Source organism: Hermetia illucens, chromosome 5, assembly GCF_905115235.1.
Source record: "Hermetia illucens chromosome 5, iHerIll2.2.curated.20191125, whole genome shotgun sequence".
Taxonomy (NCBI): domain Eukaryota; kingdom Metazoa; phylum Arthropoda; class Insecta; order Diptera; family Stratiomyidae; genus Hermetia; species Hermetia illucens.
Genome location: NC_051853.1, coordinates 78,700,844 through 78,719,208, shown reverse-complemented (window position 1 = coordinate 78,719,208; position 18,365 = coordinate 78,700,844). Strand labels below are relative to the sequence as shown.

Sequence of the window (18,365 nt, the reverse complement as noted above, 5' to 3'; positions counted from 1 at the left end):
TGTAGGATCTACCCCTTTTTTTGTTCTTCAATTTAAAGATTAATTTGATCAGTAAAACATCGTTGATCCTTATTTTTTTTTCTATTTACAGGCAATTGACAAAAATGCTAGTCTCGAAGATAGTTGGTGCTGGGAGCCAGACAACATTCCATCCGAGTCGTCCGGAAAACCCGATCATGAACGAAGTTCGGAATCATCTAGTGGCGGAGGTGAGCTGATAGCGATACCTCTCGACAGTCAAAGCAGCCACGACAGCGAAATAATCGAAAAATATCAGCGGTTCTTGGATGATAGAGACGCTCGATTGAAGCAAGTAACATCCGAAAATGCCACTCTCTATGAGAAAATCAACAAGCTGACCGATGAAAATGTCGAACTTCAATCTAATCTGGAAGAGTTGGATAATCAGCACAACACGGAAATGAAGCAAGTGTTAGATTTAAAGAATGACTGGCAGAATAAATGGAATCTTTTGAATAGTGAACACAAAGCTTTGGTGCAAGAACATGACTTGAAAGTGAAAGCGATTCAGAAGAATTATGATACACTGCAGAAGAAATTTGAAAGTATTCAAACTGCATATACACTGTACGTCCAAGAGAATGAAGTTTTGAAGCTGGAGTTAGAAAAGGCAAAAGGAGATATCAAAAACCTGGAAGATGAGAAAGTATCGATTTTGGAGTTTAATTCCAATGCTAAAGAATTGCAGGCTAAAGTTGAAGAGCTCCAGAAACAACTAAGTGAAGTTGAAAACCAAAAGGCTGAACTGGAAACCAGAATTGCTAACGAAACTGCCAAAAAATTCAAAGATGAAGATGGATTCATTGTGCTTCAAAGTGAGGACTTAACTGGGAATAATTATGAGCAAAAGTGTAACACGTTGCTAGCTGAAAAGGAAAAGCTTCAGCTGGAACTTGAAACGCTCCAGAATGAATTCGATACTATGAAAACAGATCGTGATACTATGAAGACTTCTCTGGAGGATAAAATTAATTCACTACAAACTAAATTAGAAGATCTGAAGGCAAACCAACCAACTCCAGCTCACGAGAATGAGCTCGAACAGTACAAAAAACAAATTTCTACCCTAAGTGAATCACTAGAGAGCAATGAATCGAGCACTGCCGAACTAAAAACGGAAAATATTAAACTTCAAAAACAAATAATCGATTTGGAGTCATCCATCAACAAGAGTAATGTGAAAACTAACAACGAACAAACTGATAGTAGCAATTCACTGAATTTCAATGATTTGAATCAACTCATAACATCATACACGAAAATTGACTTGCCCACCGTTGTCGATAAATCATCTTTGGAAAATGTATTCAAATCAATAGCAGACAAAATATGGAAAGTTGAAATACTCGAAAAAAATTTGAAAGAAATGGCCGATGATGTATTGCGTTTGAAAAATGAAAAAGCATCTATCGATCACGAAAGGGGAACATTACAAGCTGATATTGAACACTATGAGGTGGAATGTGCAGAACTTATGAAAAATAATGAAATTTTGCTGAACGAATTGGAGAACTACAAGAGGAATAAACTGGAGACAATACCAGAGAATAATGAAGAAGGTAAATCTTATAGTTGATTTTGCAATACAATTTGTAAAGAGTGTTTAGATTATTCAATAGAAACCAGAATTAAAAAGCGGTTTAAACGCTTTTCCTGATATTATCTTTTGAACTTAAATAATGCATTGCTAGCTCACTCTTAATGACTATTATATTTACAGGATGGCCAAAAGACCATCCGGGTTAATCAAAATCGACCACAAAGGCTGAACTAACTCAAAACCTAAGAAAACGCGACACTCCATCTTGTTAGTGCATTTATCTGCGGGTATCAACATCTCAGGTCCCATCCGCATAGAGAGGAGCATCTTTTAAGGGGATTCATTCCTCTTGGTTCCGTATGGCACTGGGTTCCCTTTCGTGGCTACAGAATGGTACTGGAGGGCATGATTTTGCAATCAAATATGGCCTACGTATTAAGTGCGAGCTGACACATTTGATGTACTTAGATAACATCAAGTTGTATGCTGGTATTTATGACCGCCTTAGGAGCCTATTGCCAATAAAAGACATGTTTACAGTGAAATTCGAATGGAATTTGCATTAGACAAGTGTCGAATCCAAGCCATTTGCAAAGGTCATCACGAGCCGCAAAGCCGGGCACCTCCACATCCAAGGTATGACCGAAATAGAGTTCTGCAACTGTTTTAAAACTCTGCAATGAACCTCTGCTCGAGTTGGTGGTTTGAAAAATGCTCTACAGTCAAAACAACAAAATAAGCGCATTGAATGCGTTCGCTTATGCTTTCGAAATATTATGGTATACTCAGACCGATCTGGAAAATTTCCAGGGGCGGATGCGAACTACTACGTCCAAATTCCGAATGCATCTCTAAAATTCTGAGGGAGAATGTATGAACTTGCCTCGTGACATCGGAGACCGGGCGTTGTTGACATTGTGGTGCAACATCTCCACTGATTTTACTTCACTTGAAGGATCGATCTTTCAATCCTCTGATCAGAACCGGATCTATGAGTGGCAGTCGAAGGCAATGCTCTTTGATAATTTATTAAAACCATGGAAACCTGGCTGATCTCGACAGTTCACACAACAAGCCTTACGTTCTATGATATGATGGGACGTATATTATAGATGTTGCTATCCCTCAAAATAGGAACATTGAGTGGAAACACACGCGAAGAATGCGAACTATGAGCCACTGGTTCGGGAAATAAAAGACATTTGGCGTTTCGAAAGAAAGTTTGTTTTTCTCATAATATTGTCAGCTACAAGTATTTTATCCAAATCTCTCTCACGGCTTCCTTAGATGTCCTGCGACTCTCGCACACTCTAGTGCAAACCATTCACATGCTCATCTTACAGAGGTTTCTTGGCGGATCTTTCCAAAATCTTACCACTGGCGACCACCACCAAAGTCCCTGTATATATTTTAAGTAGGTAGAATTGTCTGAGCTCAACTGCTTGGCATTTTGTACTTTTCATAAGATCCTAACACAGCACTTGATTGAATGGCGGACTTACGACTACCATGCCAAATCTGGGCTGAGCTGCAAAAAGACGTTAGCAGAAAACGGGATTTATGCATCAGAACACTTTAGTGCGAACTTCTAAGGAAACTATTCTGTTGTGTGGCAAGAATAATATGTTCCTTGCTTTTGTGTTGAGGCTGGTATTGATTTTGAAATCTTTTCACTGCGATGAGCTGATAGTCGACGGGAATGATAAAAAGCCGGATTTGCTGTATATATTTCTCCACTCAGATACACGGATAAATGATGTTAAAAAAACAACGCTAAAATAACGATAAAGACCGAATTCCTCATCCAACTTAACTAAACTCCATTTATTTTCTGATTGTCTCGGGGTTCTAATTCCCCTTCCTGCAGATCTTCGGTTAAACATCACCGGCCAAGTCATTCCCCTTGAGCGTCAAAATAAAGTTAAAGTCAGTAACTTCTTTGTTCTAAGTTACCGGTTTCACACAAAAGACCGGTGGCCCGAATCAGAGTTAACACCGAATTTACAAAACCTATAGCATGCCAATAGGGGAAATGAATGCATAATCCAGTGGACATTTGTGATTAGGAGGTAGAATTGTCGGACTGTTGGAATTGAAGAGAGAGAGAGTGAAAAAAACAAATCTCAAATGAAACAAATGGATGTATCTAAAGTGTTAATTACTTTGTCCCCATTCTGACTAAATCGTAAAATCGGGATGGGAGCAGGAACTTAGAACTAAGAAAATATCATGGCCAAAGGAATGTTATAAAATAAGAAAGAGGGATTTGTGACAGTTAATTAAGAATCACAGAAATACAGTATGTCACGGAACTGCGAATACTAGAGGGTAGCTACGTTCCTGAGACCCGATCAAGGAAACACAGAAGAAGAAGAAGAAAATGACGTGGTTACTACAAACTCTTGCAATATTCAGAGCTGGTTTCTCATATTTAAAATTACATTAGTTTACTCCTTTTTGTATTTAGTTTTAATATCGAAATACATATATCCCGTAAGAAACTAAATTAGAATCCTACAAGTAATCCCGCATTTTTCTTTCAGGTATAGTTATGATGGAGAAACAACTCGAGGAGTCCAACAGTTACTTGCGAAATCTCGAAGAACAGTACAATGAGACAGTAGAAAGGCTGATGCAAGCCGATGAGAAACGGTATGAACTGGAAGATATGATAGAAGGCTTGCAAGAGTCAAATGCGAACTTGACAACTGAAATTAAAACCCTCGAAAAGCAAATTGAGTCCTTGGAGAATGAAAAGAGTAATCTTATCTTTGAAATCAATGAAATGAAAACTGACGATAAAAAATCAGCCGTGGAAAATGAGATTCTAGATTATAAAAACAAAAATGAAAAGCTACGACTTGACTGTGAACAGTTGAATAAAGAACTTTCTGAGTTGCGCTTACAGCAGACTAGCGCCAGTGAAACAGAATCGTCTGCACAAGTGAAAAACTTGCAGCATTCACTGGATTTGGTACTTTCCCAAAAAGCTGCTTTAGAGAACGAAATGCAAATTTTGCAGTCACAGTTCGAACACTACGAATTAAAGTGTTTACACTTGAAAGACGATAATGAAATGCTTCGTAAGGAAATCGAAGAAGCTCAGACTAAACTATCGAAGCAAGACGCATCTGAAGCTGCAGATGAACTCCGGAAGCAATTAGAGGAGGCGAAAGGCAGCGCAATGTGCATCGAAGATAGATTCAATGAAATATCGCAGAAATTGGCTGATGCTGAGATTCAAAACAATGAGTTGCGCTCCGAGTTGACTGGACAAAGAGATAATAATACGAATTTAATGTCAGAACTTGTAACTCTTAAGTCTCAAGTCGAAACGTTAGAAAGTGAGAAAAATAAACTAGTATTTGAAATTAATGAGCTACGAACCGACGACAACAAATCAGAAGCTATAATGAAAATAAAACTTGGTGAATATGAATCTAACATAATGAGTTTGGAAGCTCAACTTGATCGGCTCAGTAAAGACCACGCTGATTTGGTTGCTGCAATGCAATCACAAAAATCAAATTTTTCTGAAAATCGTAAGAAATCCGAAGAGAGGATTTCTTCGTTGGAACAGCGACTAAAAGACAAAGAATTAGTATCTAAGAACTCGGATGCAGAATCAGAGGAAAATAGACAAACAATTGAGAGACAACGGCAAAAAATTGCCGAATTACAAGAGAAGTTGAATTCTCAAGAAGACATGAGCAACAACAGCTTGACTGCAGAAGTAAACCAACTAAAACAGCAACTGGAAACACTTACTCAGGAGAAGACTAATCTGATTGCCACCATAACAACGAAACACAATGAAAACACACAATATTACATGGAAATTCAACGTCTCAGCCAATTACTTCAAGTCGAATTGGAAAAACCAAAACAATCCGCTACGTCCTGCAAAAATTGTGAACAATTGCAAGCAAACCTTGAGCAGAATATGGCCTCAAATGCAGCAGAATTGGAGAAATTACGTGACCAAATCAATTTTCTCAAGGAAAAATCCGATATTCTAACAACAAACCTAATGTCAGAGCAAACTAATCAGAAACTACTAATGCAAGAGAAATCAGAATTGATGGAGAAAAATTCTATGTTGCAACGAGACTTAGAGCGGTTACGTGAGCATCTTGTGGAAATGGAAGAAGCTCATACGACTGAAACTTTAGAATTGCAAAATTCTATGGAAGATACGAAAGCGAAAATGTTGGCATTGCAAGAGGAGGTCTCGAATTCAAGCAATGCTTATACATCAGCTAGGTGAGTAAAAATTGTGATATGCTGCTGTTTTCATTCATTAAATTCCGATCAAGGGAGAGACTTATTCCGCGGATGAAATTGCCCATTTATCATGCAGCAAAAGACAAAGCAAAATTGTTCCTATAATCTACGAAGTAATTTCAAAGTTTGCATACACAACAAAAATATTTACCTTTTCTGGTCATGAACACGAATGGATTTCAAACCGCAGTGCGATGAGTGATCTGACGTGCATTCATAAGAGCTCAATCTAATCAAATCATAAGTCGAAACTCGTCGGCTATTGGTAAAAATACTCCTGGCTCTGTGTTTACTATTTTTTCGTTGAGAAAGGTTTTATGTTTGTTTATTCTGACTGGAACTTAGTCGGTACACGGGTTGTCAACACTCTCGGTTATTGGCAATCGGAATTGCTCGACAATATTGCCAATTTGGATGAACTTTCTATATTTACTTTGATAGCTAATCGACATTATTTTCTTAGAAATGCTGTTTGAAAGATTCATAGCTATTCAATTGTTCCTTTTTTATTTATTTATTAATGTGGTAGGCAGGTAGGTATCTTGTACTTAAAACTAGGAGTAGAAAATAGGTCTAAGAAACAACATTGTAGGTCTTTGTAACTTCGAAAATCAATATCAGGAAGTGTGAACCACTAGCATCATCCTGTGCGAAGCAGAAAACGAAATGACCGATGTATTACGAAGACATACAATGAGTTGGCAGTAGTGTACGCTCAACTAGTCATTAACATATCTTTTGAATTTCGAAGCAAAAGAAGAGGATTATTTTCTTGCGGATAGAGTCATGCTAAGGGGAGGGGTGCTATTTATTCATACCAAATCTTATGGACATCAAGATGATCGATCATATGAATTCAGCCTAGGAGGAAATGGTGAGCGAGTGTAGCAGAAGAGGAAGACCAAGAAGCATGATATTTACACTCTGCCGAGAAGTAATATCAGATCACATGATCGTTGGGGAGTTCTACTGCAAACTCCCCCAAATATCCTTATCGTTATCATAACTTCAAGGAGTATATTATAGGTGTGATAAGATTTTCCCAAGTCTTCAAGACAACAAATTGTTAACGGCATTGGAGGGGAGATGTTTAACGTACCATAATGAAAGAGGGAATACGATCCCTGGGTTATGGCGTGAATTCTTAGGTTCCCATGAGTTATCCTTCAGGGATAAGGAAGACTGCTGGAACAATTGCGTTGAATAGATGAAAATTGGAAGGCCCAATTAATGTATTCCTCTGACTTGCGCCTTTAGACATATTCTTGTTCCGCTCCTTGGATAATCGTTTGAGAGGAAAGGAACTTTTTACCAAAGATGCTCTAAAAGCCAGACTTACGGGCTTCCTCTCATCCAAGTCATCTGAATTTTACAAAAAGGCAATTTCGTTGCCACCAGACCGTTGAGAGGATGTAATAGACCACAAATATATGGTTGCCAGTTACTATGGGGTAATGTACCCTATAATGCGATGCAGACAAGCGTTAACGAAGACTTGGTACTTTCATGTGCTGAAACTAGGAAGAGTGCGATGACCAACCAGACTGAGAACCTTGATTTGGTTGGCATTTATCTTCGGTCCGACTCTACCCGCCGGTTTCTTTACATCCAGAGCCATTTGACAAGGTCAATGACTCGATGACAGAGCAAACAGATGTTATCAGCATAGTCGATGTATTCGAAGAAAGATTGAACGTGAAGGGTCCCCGTCGTCCTGATAATAGCTATTCGTTTCTCTGGAACCTTCCTCGTGCATAGACCATTCTAGGTATACTCCTTGTTCACGCTGTCGAAAGATTTTTGGAATTCAACAAAGAGCAGGCGGAGTACAGACTCAAACGCCACGCATTGTTTCAAAATGTTCGGCAACGTCTTGATGTAGTCAGTGCAAGAGAATCCAGAGCGGAAACCAGTCTGCTCTCTATCAATCAAGCATTTAAGATGTTTCTTGATGCACTGTTATTTCAGGGGCAGTAAAAAGGATGTAAATACCCCTCTAACTGTCGCATTTAAGACGGATACCCTTTTTCTGAATCTGAATACGGTTTTCCCACAGTCAGACTGTTCTTCAATTTCATTATTAACACAATTAATCCTGTGCGAGTGACAAGCTCACAGTAGCGAGACAAACACGAGACGAATAGAGACATCCATGATGACTGGGACTGAGGGTATCTTGCTACTTTGCCCGCTGCTGCTCTGGTTTGCCAAAAAACGCTCATCTTCGAGTCGGGTGTCAATATAACAATGTTGGTGTTGACTCTATAAGTGATCACTTTGGCTTTTTTCCAGCGCAAAGCTGAAACCATGAGCGGTCATCCATCTGAAATCTGAAAGATCGGTAAACCCTCAATATGCGCAAGCCTCGCATATTGAATTAATTTTTTACTGTAGCTAACATATTTGTAATGTGACAAAATAAAAGAAATTTCTGACATCAAGCGTTACGAGAAGCACTTTTTTTCAAGATCAATGCTGGGTGCCTCAGCCACTGTGTATCTTTCCGCCAAAAAAACAACTATCTTGGGGAAAAGTCCTTAGCAGCACGTATCGCTTCGGCAAATCCAATGAGTTTTTCGAGCATTTTCCGGCTATGTGAAGCACACAGAGTGGGCAGTATGCAGACGGCAGCTCCTTATTTTTCATAGACAGAACTGCCTCTTTTAGAACTTTCATGGTGAAAAGTAAACAATCTGCGGTGCTTTCCCCGCTTTGTCATCAACCCAAACGGAATCCGTAGGAAATAATGTCACATAGTTCGGCCCATAGGTTCGGCATTAAGTGAACAGTGTTTCCGCCGTGTCTCGATTTTTCGGGTTGATAATCGAGCCCCCACCTCCAGCCAACAGCAAGTTTTGACATGCAAGCTAATACATAGAAAGCTTGCCACGGCCGTGACCTCGGGAAATGAGAGGCTCGCAGGTTGCCGTCGCCAGGTTCATAACTAAATTTACAACAGTCCCAATTGCAGCACCACCACATTCCGAAGTGTTCTTCAGCGCGGCTCTGCCTAATCCAAGACCTTCAAGGAATCCCCTTTGCCACATTCCATTCGCAGGGAGAACGTGGCTGCACGCTGAGAAATAGCGTCGACCATTTCAAACGCGATGTAGTGATTGAAGCTCGCCGAGAATTCGCCAACCGTCCACTGACGATACCACTGATTCGGAAGTAAAAGTTCCGTTGGGAAGCCGGAGAGTCGTGATATTTAGAATTTCGACCCCAGTTCTCAACGCAATTATCAGGCATCATGCTAACATTGAAGTTAAAGTTACAATCCGCAAAGATATTCTGTTTTTCAAGTGCGCCTGATTCAGTTTCTCAGAGTGTATAAGAGTGTAAGAGTACTATAATCGAGGAGGAGGAACTTTTGAATTATTGTTCTCATAGTACTGCCATAAATATGGGCGAAAAAGGTGACTTAAGCGGGAGATAATATTCCATTTGTTGTTCTCTTCTGGATCAGGAGTTTTTGAATGGCACAATACACAATGTCAGGATTCCTGATTCTTATAGGAAGAAGCATGAGGTTGGGTCGTAAAATGGAATGATGACATATTGACCAAAAGTTAAATTCGTCGACTAGCTGCGATTCGAAGGAAGAAGAATTGAACATACGGCTCTCTTATACAGAAGCAATCAATTTTGCTAAAGTTTGGGTTAGCAAAACTATTAATCAGCGCCCATAATTAATGGAAATGAAAAATTATAAGAGATTAAAATTATCCAAACTTTTCCTTTTCTCATTTTCTAGCTGGTACTGTATAATGTAACTTTCTATAAAATTCTAATCATGAATTAATGATTCACGGAACTAACAAGTAAAGTCGGATAGGCCAGATGCGATTTATTCGCCATAAATAAGACTATGATAGAAAAGCCCTTCATGTAATGTATTCATTGAAAGTCAGGCAGCTGTAACAAGGAGTAGTTTCCCTTTTTTTAATAGTAGTGCTTGTGTATGACTGCTATGAAATTACTTTGAAAATCCTGAAAAGACAAGCTTTAACAACTGCCTATTCGAACTGTAAGTGCTCCTTATTTACCAAATATTTTTTTTACAGTATACGAGCTTCTCAACACGCAGAGACACTTCAGGCCCAGTATTTATTAGTGTGTCAACAGCGGGATGAATATGTTGCCAAACTGAGCGCTGCTGAAGATAAAGAGTCGAAAAATCAAGCTGCTCTTGTTAACCTACAATGTGCCTTGGAACAGTTCCAAAAGGGTGAGCCTTGAATTATAGTACAAAATGTTTACTTGTTGATTAGAACTTTATGATATAGATATACATGGATAGGGCTTGATATGAGACGAATATAACCCTCCCCATTGTTTCAGAAAAAGAAGCTGATATTCAGTCGGCAACACTTCGTTTGCGTAAAGAATTGCAGAGCGAACGCGAGAAACAAACCGAGCTTCAAAATGAAATCAAATCTTTCCAAGCCAAACTAGCAGAAGCAAATCAAGGTTTATTGGCTGCATCGCGATTATCAGATCAACTAGAAATCAGCCAAGTTACGATTGCTTCTTTAAAAGAAGAAAGTAAGTTCTTATTCTAATATTTCGAAGACTTATTTTCAGCATGTTGTTATTATTAAAATTCGATATTTTTGATTGGAACACTTCACATGGTGAGCACTTCACAACCTGCAATATAAAAGTTTATTTGGTGTCATAATCATTTAAAACCAGAGAAGTATAGCCAACATTATTTCAAAAAAATATCATCGTATATGGGAAGACACGTAATCACTAACCACTACATGCAAATAGTTCTGAAAAGTAAATATCAGTTGGTAATTCTGGGCTATTTTTGTAGTGACTTCCGGAATTTCAACTGGTATACATTTTTCAGATGCTACGGAATTGGAAATCGCAGTACAAATGAAATGCAAAATTTATCATTTTGGCTCTTGTTTTGGGTATAAAAAAAAAAGATGAAAATTGATAAAACCTTGCCTCAAAAAGTATTAAATCAATCAAACGAAATTAAATTTCAATTCACATCTCAATGGCTAATCAAATAACCGTGAAATATCATAACGTTCATAAATAATCGTCATAATTTGGTTCATGAACAATCGAATTGAGTGGGATAAATGATATATTTTTACTAAGGTGAGAGATTGCTTTTAATGTATATTGTGTTGATGTGCTATGTCCTTTAATTTTTTCCTTTCTTACTTACAGTTTGTTTTCTTGCACATTTTGAGTTGATACAACAGCATATATGTATTATATGTCCCGTTTGATCTTAACCAAATTCCACTAATTAAGCCATTTCATTTGATATCCTATTACATTTTGCAATATTTTTTTTGTAACCAGATGAGTAACCGCAATAATAATCATTCTAGCGTGGAGCATTCAAACACTTTATTAGGGTCTTGCATTTACTACTGTAATCTGTAGCAAGCTTATAGTTACTGCTATAGGGATCCCTTGCCACTTCACGTGTTTATATTTGAATATCGGAAAAAGTGCTTACACTCCCCAGGAAATGTTAATCCCTAGTACAGTTCACCAAAGTAAACAATAGCATTGTCATGAAGCAAGCAATTTTAGTACACCCAAGCACGCCAAGCAAATGCATCTATTCAACTTCCGCTAATTCAGATTCATCGTATGCTTGAATACGCAATCTTCCTAGTGTATCCTGTCCCTACAGAATGCACAAGAACGTTGTCGCTTACCCACGTGAGTTGAGTATTCAAGCAATTAGTCTATCAATAGTAGACATCGGAAGGCTCCTGGCATAGCATATTATGACTGCGGAATAAACAGCGGATTAAAACGGTCTTGAATGAACTCTTCTAAGACACTTCAAGACCGTTCAAATTTAGTTGTTGTGCCATCGATCAATTGATGCGATGCACGTGACAATGCTTAATCGTCAAATTTGCTGGGAACATGTTCACCTCGAATAGAAAATAGCCTATCATTTTTTCGACAACCATCCAATCAAATATAAAACTTTTCCTTAAAATCGGCCAATGTTAACCGGAATGATAGTAAAGGATTGTCCTCTTTTAAGTTTTAATGACAACGGAGTGGCTCTGAGGATCTGAGCCGGCTAGATGATCTGCAGAGTTTGTAGCATTAAAACGGCACATTACAGTGATAATTCTCCTTTTTGCGGCGGCCACTGATACCTACTTACTCACTTCTCAGCACTTCGTCAGTTTATTTGATGGAAGTTGTCTCTGTGGTTTCCCTTCAATATGCGATTGAATAGTCTACTGACCTGCATCCGTTTGACGTGACTCTTCGTTGTGTGAAATTCGCTTTAATCCAACCATTGATTCGCTATCTTCGTCTGTTGAATCCGCCCAGGAATTCCTTGATTTTCGCTAGTCTTTGTCCTTCAGATTTTTCCTTTTCCTCCCTGCGTTGAACGTGACAATCCAATCATAACTGTTGTATCTTGATAATCATGGAAACTTCGGGCTCGTCAAATAGTTCGTACAGTTAGGGTTACGGTTATTTCTGATTCTTCTGAATTCAATTCAGTATTATCTCGGATCTTACGTGAGTGTTCATGTTTCGCCTCTAAAATAAGTAAGGGCTAATAATCGACTTGTAGGCGTTAAGTTTCGTACTTCTGTGTATACAGCGGACCTTCCAAATTACGAAGCCAGAATAGATCGCTTTATTTGCGAACTTGATTAGTTTTCTAATCTCCTTAGACTCGCTGAAATTGCACGTCAGTTGTGTACCTAAGGAAATAAAGTTATCTACAGTTGCTGTATTATATTTGTCGATTGTGATGCTTTGTCTGAACGACGTAATTTTTTTTTAGTTTGCTTCTTTTTTTTTATTTTCATTCGTAGATCAACTTCGTTTGCTGTCTTGTCCATGTTTATAAATATTCCTTTCGCAGGAACATGACATAATGTTAACGGAATTCATTCGTTATAATGATTCTGATCAGTCGGGCCAGTTTCATTCGGGTTTGGACAACAAGCACGTCTATATTATTTCTTCAGTTATATATGACGTTTTTTTCGGCTTATTTTATAGTGGGAAAAAAAGACAAAATTTTATTTTCTAAATGCCGAATAAAGAATTTTTATTGCTGATATACTGGTATTTCGAGGACCAGTTGTCCTCTTTCTTAATGAGTTTTTGTCTGAATTGCTTATGGACCAACTTGTTCTTAAATACCTAAATCTAGACCTTAATTTCTAGTCAATTTAATCACTTACATAATTAAGCCAAAGAGCCAACTGTAGATATTTCCTAAATTTACGGAAGTCATTAACCTCCTTAATTATACTCCGTTATTGCATGTTTTTCCTCAATGGCTACCAATGATTTAAGGGCATTTGTTGGTCTGTTTTTCGCTTTCGCAAGATTCGTTTCCCTTATATGTTCGTTGAACCCCGTTGTTATTAATCTTCTAGTTTGCCCTATATATGATTTTACACAATCGGCGCAGGTTATCCAATAGATTCCGCTTTTCTCGCTGTCATCCTCGGAGTCCTTGACGCTTTCTAACCGTGTCTTCAGTTAATGTGGTCTGCTAGTAGGTATCACTTCGATGTTGCGTTTCCTTAAGATAATTTTCACTTGGTAGCTGATTTGGGAATGGATGATAGGAACTCGACGTTTTTAGATTGTCCCGTTTGTGTGAAAAATGCCATCAGATTATTTCTTTCTCTTTTTTGCCAATTATCCCCCCTGTCGTCTTCCTGCTGAAACCATTCTTTGCTGCATTTTCAATAATGCGGCGTTTCTCATTATTCAAGCGTTCCTCTGATAAAGGTGCGGTTAGCATGCGATGGAGCATTGCATTGTACGGTGCCATTTTTTGTGAGAAGGAGTGTTATGATGTTACTGGGATAGTTCTCTGCGTGGATGTTGGTTTCCGGTAAATGTCGAATTCGGTTTTTCCCGTGTTCTTGATTGAGTAAGTCCAAGACGGGTAGGGTGGTTATATGCGACTTCCATGGTGAATGTAATGCTCTTGTGGACCGTATTCAATTTATTAAGTATGGTTTCAAGCTGGTTCCATTTCCAAATTGCAAAAATGTCGTCAGCATATCTGGCCCAGGAGCTTAGTAAAATACCAAGCTGCTCTATATGTTCCTTTGTTCGCTCCATAAAGATGTCGCTGCTAAGTGGTGATAGCGGATTACCCATGTTGACGCCATGATAATCGTGCAAAATATGTCGATAATTGTAGGAATGATAGTTATATCAATCAGTCTTAACTTTTTGCTCATCAAAACTGGTATGATTTTTTTTCTCGATATACAGCATTTACCTTATTCCAACGACATAAGACTTTAAAGTGGGCGCCACTTGTACAATCTATCTTCATGTTGCTTCCGTTAACAAAGCTATTGAATGAAATGTACTTTATCGATTGTCATGCCATTTCTATATGAGGGCACGACTTCACATCCTAAAATATGACCAGTGACCATGGGACATCTGCAAAAAACTATATATAAGCTAGCAAAATCTGTGGAAAAATTGAATTGAATTGAACAATAAAAATTTTCAGTTATTCCTAAAAAATCCACGTTTGAAATTTAATTGTCGGACAAAAGGAAAGGGACACTTCATAAAAATAGAAAACAATATTATTCAAATGTGACAATGACCATAAAATTGAAATCGTGGCATCAATTTTGCTCGATTCCTCCCTTAGCACAGATATAAGCTCCCGCTTACAAGAAATCAGATGTTGATGGATACGGCAATGCAAGTGATCCTATAAATTTTCAATGGGATTCATGTCGGGGCGTTAGCAGCTATATCTAATACTTTCATGCAGTTGAAAAGCAACCATATTTTGATATTGCGCGTTTTGTGCTCTGGGTCGGTAACTTGGTAAAGCACAAAATCATCTTTGAACTGTTATGGGGTATTCAATGAAAAAAAAGGGAATAACAGTGGTATCCGCACTGCACTCCGGGCCCAGATTTTTTCCCTGCGGTCTTGGATACCCCATTGAATTGTATATTGTAAATTTAAGCACAAAGTGTCTGTTTAAACAGGCGAATCTGCTGTTTAAATATCCCTTAGCACATAGTTTACTTGGGCAGATAAGGGCAGAAGGTTAGGAAATGCTAGTTCTAGTGGAAGTGTTAAAAGGGACCAAGTATGCAAAATTTAATAGTGGATAAAGCTGTTTTCGAATGGTTCAGTTTAGTGAGAGGAAGCAATCTCCCCATAGGCCGACCAACTTTGAAGAAAGAGGTCCTAGAATTGGTAAAAAGCTCGTATTGTTCTACTTTCGCCCATGACGGTTAGATACAGCTCATTCAAAAATAGGCATGGGATCTATGAACAAATTAGACCCGGAGAAAGTGCCGCAATTAAGAAGCGATGGATGCTTGTCTTAAAAGATTTTCTTCAAATTGTGCTATAATTCAACTGCGAAATATATAAACAAAAGTAGTATTTTGCACAAGTGCTTGCCAAACGATGCTTAAGCGCTAAAAGGTGGTAAATATTTCGAGCGGAAGCATATCAACGAAAGGATTCTTCAACACGACTGGGTCTAACAAGTTGAAGACTTTAATAATACGGAGAAGTAACAGGTCTCATTGTTTTCGATGAATAAATTATCTACCCATCGAATATGGGAAGCAGACCGTCATGGATGGTATATTTCTACAAGTTTGATAGGTGAGAGCTAGAATATGATGAGTAAAGTTCAACCAAGGGGGATGGGAATCATTCAAAGTGAACTTCCGGAGAATCAAGAAGATTTTTGTCCGATGATACGTATACCAGAATTGTAAATTAAGGGACAACTCATCAGACGCTCACCTCTACCCTGGGAGCTGAGAGAAATGAGGCAGCTCTGATAAGCTGTCTCTGCCCTGGACGAAACCATAGTGATCTGTATTTTTCGAACTTTGAGTGTTAGCCCAATAAAAATAACGCTACAATAAAAGTGCCCGATTGAAAATGTATCACCCAATCGATTGTTAATTTGCAATAGCAAGTAATTTTTCCCTTTTTATTTTAAGTACAATTTTTTGGTTCATTTAATTCTTCTTGGCAGGTGTTCCGATATTTTTATTGGTCACTGTACATATAATTGTGTAACCTCGACCTCTGCGTTACTTGGTCCGCAGGCTAGTAAATACATCATCGTCCTCAAGTAAAAACGAAACATTTATCTGTCCTAGAAGGCATCGTATTAGAAAAGAGTGATTACTCCTTTCTCCCCTCAAATAATGCAGAAATGTGTCAGGACTTGGTCTTTTGGTTTGAGTAATTATTTGGTCTAAGACTAATCCGTTTCTTTCTTTTTAAAACATTTCAGCCATCATATTTCATACTAATTTCTAACTGACTATAAAAATAAAACTTTTATGGAGAATGAAAACACGTACATAGATACTGGTCACCATTTTCACATTCAAAAACTGCACTGATATTATCTACCACATTTGTATTTGTTCACATCATTGTCGCTAATGATTTTGTCTGGATTGCATTTTCGTGTTGCGCTTCCCACTAAATTTTATATTTATAGATATTTTATTTTAAGCCTGTTCCCGCATATTTTATATCCATTTCAATTTACTTATTTTGCGCTATATACACCTATTTTTGCGTTGCAGTGACGGCCCATAGGGCAATCTCAAATTGTTATTGTGGTCATGTTTAATGCACAGCCCACAGTACATATTGAGACTACCTTATATTCGTCGCTATCTTCAATTAAGTTATTTTGATAATTATTTTGAAAATTTCCTTTTTTTCTGCTCATGATTCGTATGATTTGAGTTTTGTTCGAGTTTCAGTCGCTTGTTTTGAAGAGAGAATATCTGGAAATATTGCGCATAATTGTATTCAATGTAAATATTTGTAGCATGAAACTGCTGTTACTGTTATCAATGTGTGGTGCATACTACACCTATTACTTCACATAGTCATTTTTTACTGAAGTTGATTCGCCCTCAAAATGTCCCTTGTAAAATTCCACATATTCACTTTTCTATACGTTAAGATCGTTGCTTTCTTGAAAGGAAAACTTTTTCAAGATACGTGAAATGACAGATACAATTTTGCATCGAATGTTATTCTAAGGAGTGATACCATTTTGTGAAATTAACTCTTAAAACCTAAAAAGATCGATAACATCAAGCATGGTCTTGTCACGAGCATAACTTACTAAAATAATGCGTTCTTTGGATTGAGTATTATATTAGGTACTGGTTGTGTAATTGAAGAAATAAACCAGTGCTTTTGTAATGCTCTCTCCATGGAAATGAAAATGCTGCATGTAATGGAAATTTATTTAATATAAAACTGTATAACAATTAGTTTCTCTTAAACATAAAAATGAATAAATAATTTTTCTTGCAGGCTAACCCTTCAGAACATATCGACGAGGAACTTAAATCCTCGCTGTAGCTATAAACAGTACAAAGCAGTGCTGCTTTGCTACCGTTGTTTGTTATCCTCATAATAGTTTCAAATTTTAAAGACAGAGTTGATCAAATATATTATTAACAAATGTTAGCCTAAATAACGAAGAAATCTATGAGCGATATCACGACCGTCTGGTTGTGGCTAAAATCCTGCTCAGCACGTTGCGGGCGGTCGGCGGGCCACCAAATCCGGATGGATGAGGATGATCCAGCCCGAAAAGTCTATAAGGGTAATATCTATGGTAGAAAAAGAAGATGAGGCAGACCCTGCCTAAGATGGAGCGATGGTGTAGGTCAGGACGCCAGACAGCTTTTAGGGTTATCGAATTGGTGGACCTCGGTGCAAAACCGGGATGTCTGGAGTTCCCTATTACGGCAGGCCTAAACCGAATACCGGTTGTTGCGCCGTTGATAATAAAATGATAAAAGCAGCAGGATCACTCTCAAGACCATTCGACATCAACAACGGTCTACATCAAGAGGATGCCCTATCATGCGTCCTCTTAACCTGGCCCTCGAGAAAGTGATCCGTGATGCTGAGGTAAATGCAAGAGGTACGATCCTCTTTAAGTCCACCCAACTACTGGCCTATGTTGACGATATCGACATCATGGGGACAAGGACTCGAGACGTACAAACTGCCTTCATCCAGATCGAGCAGACGGCGCGAGATCTTTGGCCGCACATCAATAAAGGCAAGACACAGTATATGGTGGCAACGTCAGCACTAAAAACCAACCAAACATCAAACCGCACTGGTCACACGGGAAGAATAAAGATGGGAGAATACAACTTTGAGACTGTTGATCATTTCTCTTATCTAGGATCGAAAATCACAACCGATAACAGCTACGATGATGAAATCTACGCCCGGTTGTTGTCAGCCAACAGGGCCTATTTCAGCTTACAAAAACTGTTCCGCTCGAAACGTCTCACCATACAGTCAAAGCTCTTACTGTACAAGACAATGATCTTGCCAGTCCTCATGTATTCCTCGGAGACTTGGGTTCTTAGCAAGAAGAATTGCGAACTCTTGGCCGCGTTCGAGAGAAGAATCCTCCAAAGATTTTTGGCCCCCTATATGAGGATGGACGATTCCGTAACCTACACAACGACGA

General features: G+C 38.4%; 1 protein-coding gene across 1 annotated transcript in view; it reads left to right on the top strand.

Moving 5' to 3' along the window:
• The window catches only part of LOC119656527 (putative leucine-rich repeat-containing protein DDB_G0290503), a 112,899-nt gene that overhangs the window by 80,887 nt on the left and 13,647 nt on the right, over positions 1–18,365 (top strand). The window contains exons 3-6 of the mRNA XM_038062873.1: positions 92–1,580; positions 4,105–5,824; positions 9,910–10,073; positions 10,187–10,390. Of these exons, the coding sequence (XP_037918801.1) occupies positions 92–1,580; positions 4,105–5,824; positions 9,910–10,073; positions 10,187–10,390 (3,577 nt within the window). The remainder of the gene's footprint in view (positions 1–91; positions 1,581–4,104; positions 5,825–9,909; positions 10,074–10,186; positions 10,391–18,365) is intronic.